Source organism: Ovis canadensis, chromosome 8 (assembly GCF_042477335.2).
Source record: "Ovis canadensis isolate MfBH-ARS-UI-01 breed Bighorn chromosome 8, ARS-UI_OviCan_v2, whole genome shotgun sequence".
Lineage (NCBI taxonomy): Eukaryota > Metazoa > Chordata > Mammalia > Artiodactyla > Bovidae > Ovis > Ovis canadensis.
In genome coordinates this window covers 21,949,746-21,958,578 of record NC_091252.1, presented here as the reverse complement: position 1 = coordinate 21,958,578, position 8,833 = coordinate 21,949,746, and the positions used below count along the sequence as shown (strand labels likewise).

Genomic DNA, 8,833 nt, shown 5'->3' with positions numbered 1-8,833 from the left:
CTAGCACTTACATGAATTAAATGGTAGGTTTATTTCTAAACAGCCTTAGTAGACACAAACTGACTCAACACAAAATGTAGAATCTACAGCAAGGTTGGAAATGTTGGTTTAACTTGGTAATCCAGAATTTGATTCTGCAGAAAAGAAACATGAGTTTATCTTCTATATTATCCTAAATCAAAACAGCAGGATCATGTTGATGAAGCATATGCAAATTGTCTTTAATACAATTTATCAAATATGAGTTGAATGTTACAATGGCAAATATAAACAGTCCCTTATAAAATCACTTTTTATCTCATGACTTAATTCTTTGACTTAGATTTTTAAGTCTGTATTACTAAGATCATAGAAGTTTGTCATCCATTATTATTAAATTTACTTTTAAATATAGTTATAAAAGAAAAGATGGCTACTTCTCAGGAAAAAAAAATAGAAATCTGATTCATGTGTAACATGATGCTTCATGAGTCTGATTAAAGAAAATTTGATTACTACATAAACTATAGTAACTGCTAGCTTGGAAATTCTGGTGCATACAAATCAACTGGCCAATTTTGTAGAGTCAACAGACTTTTTGTATGGTGGCCATCATTGTTTCATAGATAACCAAAAATAGAAATTATTTGAAACATCAAATAAGGTCCAAATTTGTAGAAGGGTGGGGTGAGGAGCATCCTTAAAAGAAGGGCCAGTCCATGACCTCTTTAATGCAGCTGCATGGAGGAGAAGAAAAGGACTAATCACAATCTTCCTGTCCCCTGACCCCTTCCACTTTTGTTCTCTAAGCTTCATTACATCATTTTTGTAAATTATTTCCAGGTTAAGACAAAGACTTTATGAGAAAGAACACCAGGAATAGGTTTTGTGTAGTTTCTCCTTTCAAAAACTAGTCTGGTTATAGCCTAATAACTATCATGGGAATCTGGGAATTAATGACTATGTTTAACCCAAAAGTGTATTTTAGAGGTTCAGGATCACTTAGCAACTACCTGAATAAACTGAAAGCGAGGCCAACTGACTTCAAGTAGTCAAACAGTTGTTATACTACAAATACTAATATTACCTTCTAAGTAGTTTTGACATTCATATTTGATATCACTCAACTTTTATCCATATTGATCACTGGGGTTTTAACGTGCTATTTTAAAAAATTATTTATTAAACTTTCCCTTCCTAGCAACAGCCTCTAAATTTGCTGGTCCACCCCAAACTGTTCCTAGAAGATCTCTCTCACTCTGTAATGCCTCCTCTAAACAAAGCTCTTTGCAGCAAGAAACAGATTTTTTCAAAGCTCTGATTACTTCTGGTGGCCCTTTGATAAACTGCTGTAGCCACTCTTGTGCCTCTTTGAGACATTCGGTTTCGTCTGAAGACTGCAAGATGTCCTCCACCATTCCTATATGTAATGCTTTTTCTGAATCCAGCTTAAGGGCCCCACTTAATACTCTGAGAGCTTGTCTACTGCCGATGATATCAACCAGCCTGGTGGCACCACCCCAGCTTGGTATTATGCCCATCTCCTTGTGGACAAATCTGATCTCACTCTCTGTAGTCATTAATCTGCAAAAGAGAAAAGAAAGCTAATTGAAAGTATATATGCTTTAGTCACAAAGTACTACCTATTCATAATCTGACCTGAAATCTCCATAGATCTTTATAGGTAGCTGTGTCATTAAAAATGTTCAAAAAACGTGGCTAAGTATAGAATTCAGTTTACTACACGGCATTTAACACTTCTGTCTGAAAACAAGGTCCCCAATCTTGTGTTAATCTTTCACTTTGCATATACAAATCTAATCTTTACGTTTATCCTGAAAACCCAATCTAAACTGAGTGGTAGCCTAATGAGAAAACCTGGATTAAAGTGAATATATGGGAGTAGGAAATGTTAGGTGCATACTATAAAAAAAAATGTATAATAAGTTAAAGTCAGTAGTTCTCAGGGTAAAAATACTCTTTTCTAACTTGGGATTTGTTTTTTAACTCCACTCTCCACAAGTATTTACTAAGCTCTACCAATGCCAGGTGGTCTAGATGCAGGACTACAGGAATGACCAAAATAAACTCTCTCTGCTCAGTTTCCATTGCTGTTAGCAGAAAAAGACACTGAACAACAATATAATGTCAGTGGTGATAAATGCTACAAAGAAAACGGGGCAAGGGACTGGAGAATGAGGATACATGTGTTGGGTGTGTGCCATTTTATATGGAAAAGGCCGCTGAATTTTTGAGCAACTACCCAAGTGAGTGAGCAATGCAAAATTCTGGAAGGGAATTCCAGGAAGAGGGAATTACAAGTGCAAAGGCCTTGAAGCAGAACTGCTTAGTATCTGGGGACCAGGCTTATGTAGCAGGAAGAGAGCCAACAGAAATGGGCAATGAGATCAGAGTGAGCTTACAGGCACTTGGATAGGAGGTCAGATTTTATTTTTTAAGTGTGAGGCTCTAGGAGAAGGCTGTCCAAAGGAGTAATATCTGATTTATTTTGTAAGAGTTGCCTATTTAGCATTTAACAGCACACCAACTATTTAAGGAACTTTATGTTAACTAATCCTCAGAACGACCCTGGAGGTACAGTAATATCCTCATTTTGCAGATGGAAACAGGCAACATTAAATAAATAGCGCACCCAAGGCCATGCAGCTATAGCAGGGACAGAATTTTAAATCCAAGTAAGTTAACCTCTCAACCTCCCACTACATACAATAGGTAGCTAGAGGAGAGTGGAGGCGGGGATGCCAGGAAGAAAGTTGACAGCGGCTTCGGTTGGACTCGAGAGGGATGATTTCCTACAGCAGGGATTCATTTTCCCCAAATACTGGGACTTTTATGTACAGAGTGATTAATCAAGTGGAACAATAAAAGGGAATAAACAAAGAGACTAGTAGGCACGGCAATCATATTTACCAGTTAAGTATGTGTATGCTGTTAATAGGCTGCATAAAGCCACAGTGTTTGGGGAATGCAGCCTATCAGTATTTTGACTGCATGCCCCAATGCATTCACTATTAAAATATAATTTGGTCTAAAGATCATGTCTGAATTTTAATTTTTTAAGAAAAATTACTGCTTTCAAGCTACTCATTACAAAAATGAAGACTAAGTAAGTTCTGCATTTCCCAAGTGTTCAATGCCCAGCTGCAGGTGGTTGGTGCTTTTAGCACCAAGAACAACAGACTCTCAGTCTTTGACCCTTTAATCAAGAGAAATATTCCAATAGAGAATTCTCACAAAAGCCTATTTACTAACCCACTGGGAAAGAGGATGTTCTCCTTGCAGCTGTGAATTCCTATGAGGGAAAATCTGCCTCAAATATGGACCACTGCTTTTAGAAGCAAACAGCCATGAAAGTAGTAGTTTTCAATAAATAATTTTCAAATGGGAGGGAAGAAGGAACCAAGTGTCTTGAGAATCTGAACTAGCCCCAAATTGTGAGGGAAGAACAGCTTCCTTAAACATAAATCAAGGTCAAAAGAAAGTAGAAATTACAGTAATGTCTAATAGAGTTGGAAATATTATTATTTATATTGAAAATCCTATAAAGCTTTTCACAGATAAAATTGTCACAGTTCCTAATTATACCCTGGAACTGACATTGATGGCTCAGAGCTATGTCTACAATACAAAGAAGGACTATGTCAGGAAAAAATTCACTTAAAATCATCTGAACATAAAAGCTGGTTAAAGTCCTAGATGTTGGGCTAATGCAGGTGAACTTATGACAACAAAAGTTATTATGTATAAAGCATATATATATTTGGAATTGCTTCTAAAGAATAACATTTATTATCATCTTTATACCATGTGTGGTTGTTTTCCTTTTGCCATGTTTTATAAGGTGAGGTATCACTTGTAAAGGACACTAACAAATCCGGAGGCTGTCCTTGTATAAGTACCTGTTGCCATCAAACTCTGACATCTATTCTTTCTATGTCATGCCTAGGGTGTACTTGTGAACTGAAGTGCATATTACATTAGTAAATAAGACCAAAAATTTTATTAGTGACAAAAGAACACAAAGTAGTTTAACAATGAGAGAAATATGGGACATTTAGATGAGAACCTTTCACAAGACTCTTTATTAATCTAAAAGTTCAAGGTTAAATATAAAATTTTCAATGGTGATAATCAGAATTTATGAAGAAAATGTCATATCAACAGGATATATCCAAAATTAGAAACTTCTTCCTAAGAGCCCTTATAAGATTATCTACTAATTCCTGCTAGTTTAGATGCAGTTATCTGGCACCACCTATCATGTAGTTTATTGCAAGTGATAATCTATTAATCTATGTAGAAAACTGGAAGACCCAAACCTTAAGATTCTGAAGCCCTACAGCAGACTCATTAAACCACATTAACTCTCTTATTTTGACAAGTAAAAGAATGTAAGTATCCTCTGACTGTTAGTATCATTATCATTGGCAAGGTTGAAAATTTCCTGTGACACCCACTGAGAGGGGTGATGAGGAAATTAACCTAAATTGGATATACCCGGTGTTGTGGTATGGCTATATCAGGAAAAACTAACCATAACTTGGAAGAGTATCTTTTGACAGGTGTTGCAAAGTCAATGTTGATACCTGAAAGGACTGTTCATTTTGCTACTAATTTCTGATGAGTTTAGCTATAAGTTTCAGGACTTTGAACAAAGGTATTCAAGAAAAACAATTACCAAATTGTACTAAAATAGGAAACTTTTTAGTAAAAGTTATTTTTTAAAAGTGTTAAAAATGTTTATTATTAAAGAAAGGTACTTTTCATGAACTCCATGGCAAAGAAACGAGAAACACATAAATAATTGCACTGGGGAAGAGTATAGCTTAAGCCAGACTACCAGGCCTGACCACTAGACCAGCTGCATTTCACACCTTGTAAAACACAAAAGAGACCAAAGACTCAATGGTATAAAGGAGGATGAGGAAGGGTAGATTATTTAACATCCCTGGGCCTCTGTATGCTTGTCCAGCAAATAGATATAAAGACAGTATTTATGCCTTAGAATTTCTATGAGTACTACAATAAATGAGTTAATATACGAAAGTTACTTAGGACATATATATGCCGCAATTCTGTTAATCCCAGAGGAACTTGCTTATATATATTAAAAAAAAAAAAAAATCCGTGTGGGACTTCCCTGGCAGTTCAGTGGTTAAGATTTTACCTTTCAGTGCAGGGTATGTGGCTTTGATCCCTGATTAGGGAGCTAAGATTCTAACATGCCTCCTGGCCAAGAAATCAAAATATAAAAAAAAGCAATATTGTAACCAATTCAATAAAGACTTTTAAAATGGTCCACATCAAAAAAAAAAGTGTGAAATTTTCTGCCTCTGCCACATCTATAGAACAGAGTATTATTTATACTTTTATTTGGTATATAAAAACTATGTATTTTATAGCCTCACCATACACATATTACACTCTCTGTGTACTATCTTTCATTATTATCAAGTTGGTTGCCTTAATAGGTAAGTCACTACAAATAATAGCAGTGTTTCTGCTAGAATGGCATTATAAAGTTTTTTCCTGGACTAAAGTCATTCAATCCCAAAAGTATTGAAATGTAAAAGAGCTATTCTTGCACTGGAAGCCCAGCAAATAATGATACACTACCTTTCCTCAATATCTGTTAATGGAGACTGCAAAATATATACAATTCTCAATTTCCAAATAAAGGTAGAAATAATACTGTGTTCCGTATAGATACGGCTGAAGTGGAAGATTCCAAGTTGATTTTTTTAAAAAAAACAGACATATACCTAAGACTAACTTAAGGAATATTGTGCAATATAATAAAAGCATAAATATTTAAAATTTTAAAGACAGCAGTCCTGTTATAAAATTAAATCACATGATGTCATAAATTTAAAGTCTGGAATCATTGATTTAAATAAACTTTTAGGGTCAGAAATTGCTGGTCGTTTACATGACATTAAGAACAAACCAAATACAACAAAGCAAACTGTAGTGACATGGGGAAATATGGTACATAAGCAGCAACATCTTTGATCACAGACAATACTTTTTAGAATCATGCCTTGAACACAGTCACTTCTTTGTTTGTGCGGGCACCTTCCTGGCATTTTCTTCCTCCTGTTGTCTACCTGCCATCACATCACAAGACAAATTAAAGAAGATGGAAAGATCTCAAAGATCCTCCCCTTATCTCACCTTTCTGATTTCCTTCTCTTAGCTGATTGGTCTCATCAGGCTCCATGTACTTTATGTAAAGAGACTGCTTGATTAAGAAAGTATGTGGTGGAATGAAGTTTTTTTCTATTTGTGCATGTGTGTGTGCATTTGTGTGTGATGGTGGTGGTACAGTGAGAGAGACACAAACAGGAGAATGTTGGGGGAATATAAAGTCTGATTTTAACATTCAGTTGTAATCCTAGCATGCTCAGAGAAGAGGATGTTCTTGATATCACAGGCTCTGAAGTAAGACTTTCCACATAACACAGTGATAACTACAGAAAAAGCAGCATGCATAAGAAATGTGACTGCTTCCTGAGGTGGACATCTCATATTCAGAGTACAGGCACTGCCACAGCAAAAATGGGACTTGCTTTTTAATGACTCTGGGATGTGTTGGTTCGGGTGTTTATGCGTGTTTGTGTGCACATTTGTGCAAGTATGAATATTATGTTGTATTTCCTGTTTGACTTATTAGGTTAGTATTTTAAGACAAGGGCTATGTATAGTAGCTCCCTTGGGACAAGCCTGTTTACAGCTCCCTTTCTTTGTAATATACTTTGAACTAATAGGTAGCAGCTGGAAATGCTAATACCTTTGGCTGAGAGTTATTTATATTCATGAAATCAATGTTCAAGATTGAAAACAAATTAAATAGCAGGCTCTAAATTGCATAATTGAGAATTTTATTCCTCTAGGGAGATGATGGAATAAAAATGTGCTTTTCATCCAGTGTATAAACAGCAAAATCTTAAAACATTCCAAAGAAAAACAAAAAGAAAATGTAGACAATTCACACAGATACACATCAATGAACATATGAAAATGTATGCCTCACCAAAACCTTAAAAAACACAAAATAAAATTTAATTTTTGATTATCAAAGTTAAAAGAGTAATACTTATTGTAAAAAAGGATGTTCTCAAATAGACACTCATACTGCTGGTCGTAGCATTTGATTTTTTTTTTTTTTTGAAGTCGCTCAGTCGTGCCTGACTCTTTACGACCCCATGGACAGTAGCCTGCACCAAGCTCCTCCGTCCATGGGATTTTCCAGGCAAGAGTACTGGAGTGGGTTGCCATTTCCTTCTCCAAGGAATCTTCCCAACCAAGGGACCGAACCCAGTTCTCCCGCATTGTAGGCAGACGCTTTACCATCTGAGCCACCAGGGAAGTCCAATGGGTAGTCGGCAAGATTCGAACCTGTGCGGGGAGACCCCAATGGATTTCTAGTCCATCGCCTTAACCACTCGGTCACGACTACATATGCGGTCACAAACTAGCAGAATCTTTCCTGGAGGGTAACTTGGCACTATATATCAAAACTCTTAAACATGTTCACATTCTTTGACTAAGTACCTGAAGCGGTTAGTAAGTGTTAGGATTTATAGAATAAATCAAAGAAAATACTCCAAAATGACAAAGCCTTACATATAAGGCAGTTATCACAGCATTAATCATGATAGAGGAAAATTAGAAACAGCCAAAAGGGGATATTTTAGTACATCCAAACTGACGGAATATTTTAAAAAATTTTAAATTCATATTTTTCAAGTATACAAGTGATATGGGAACACTGTCCTTAAATATAGACTATAAGTCATATGATCCTAATTTTTTAAAAAAGAAAATTATATGTCTATTTTAAAAAGATATGAAGATTAAAAAAAAAAGAAACATAGAATGCATGTATGTGTATAACTGAGTCGCTGTGCTGTACGGCAGGCATTAAGCTCAATATTGTAAACCAACTACACTTCAATAAAATATTTTTTTTAATGAAAAAAAAATAAAGAGATTGTGTTCTCTCCATTGTAAAAAAAAAAAAAAGATATGAAGAAAGCACACTGCAGTGCTAATGCTAATTATCTTTGGCTGCAACTTTGTTATGCTATAGCTAACTCTATATTCTTAAAAATTTTAATATATAGTAACATATATTTTATTATTATAATATTTATAATATGTTCAAAATAAGTTATTTTCAAAATAATCTTCCATCGTGGCTTATACGGTAAAGAATATGCCTGCAGTGTGGGAGACTCAGGTTCAATTCCTGGGTCGGAAAGATCTCCTGGAGAAGGGAATGGCTACCCACTCCAGCATTCTTACCTGGAGAATTCCATGGACAGAGGAGCCCGGTGGGCTGCAGTCCACGGGATCACAAAGAGTTGGACATGACTCAATGACCAACACACAAAGTAATCTAGAATGTTGCTATTCAATGTGTGGTCTGTGAACCAGTAATATCAGCATCAGCTCAGGCTTCACCCCTGAGATGAAATCAGAACTGCATTTCAACAAAATCCTCAGGTGATTCATATTCACCAGAATGCACACAATATCCTTTTACAATTAGAAAGCACAATAAACATTTTTAAAGTATCATTATCTGCATTACTTTCTCTTGATGTTATCACACAAACTTAGTGGCTTAAAAAACATAATCTCAGTTCTGAACATGAAGAGTTCTGACGATAAGTGCAGTACATGATCCTGCAGTAGAGGAAAAATGTCCAGGAGTGCTATAAGGACGTCATTGCCACAATGACACAACTAGAATACGGACAGTGTATTAGATAAAAGTAGGGCATCAATGTTAAATTTCTTGCATTTGACAACTGTGTGCTGTGGTTAT

At 35.6% G+C, this 8,833-nt stretch overlaps 1 protein-coding gene and 1 non-coding gene across 14 annotated transcripts in view; both read right to left on the bottom strand.

Moving 5' to 3' along the window:
* ECHDC1 (ethylmalonyl-CoA decarboxylase 1) overlaps positions 1-8,833 on the bottom strand; it is a 94,115-nt gene that overhangs the window by 37,367 nt on the left and 47,915 nt on the right. For 10 of the 13 annotated variants that reach the window (XM_069599014.1, XM_069599013.1, XM_069599015.1 and 7 more), the window contains one exon: positions 197-1,563. The exons of 2 other annotated variants lie outside the window; for them this stretch is intronic. In XM_069599014.1, coding sequence (XP_069455115.1) covers positions 1,155-1,563 — 409 coding nt within the window. In that variant the 3' untranslated portion in view covers positions 197-1,154. Of the gene's footprint in view, positions 1-196; positions 1,564-6,864; positions 7,399-8,833 lie in introns of those variants that run through there. One more of the 13 variants, XM_069599020.1, reaches the window with a different exon arrangement.
* On the bottom strand, positions 7,378-7,459 carry TRNAS-AGA (transfer RNA serine (anticodon AGA)). Its single transcript has one exon. It is a non-coding gene; the product is annotated as a tRNA-Ser (tRNA).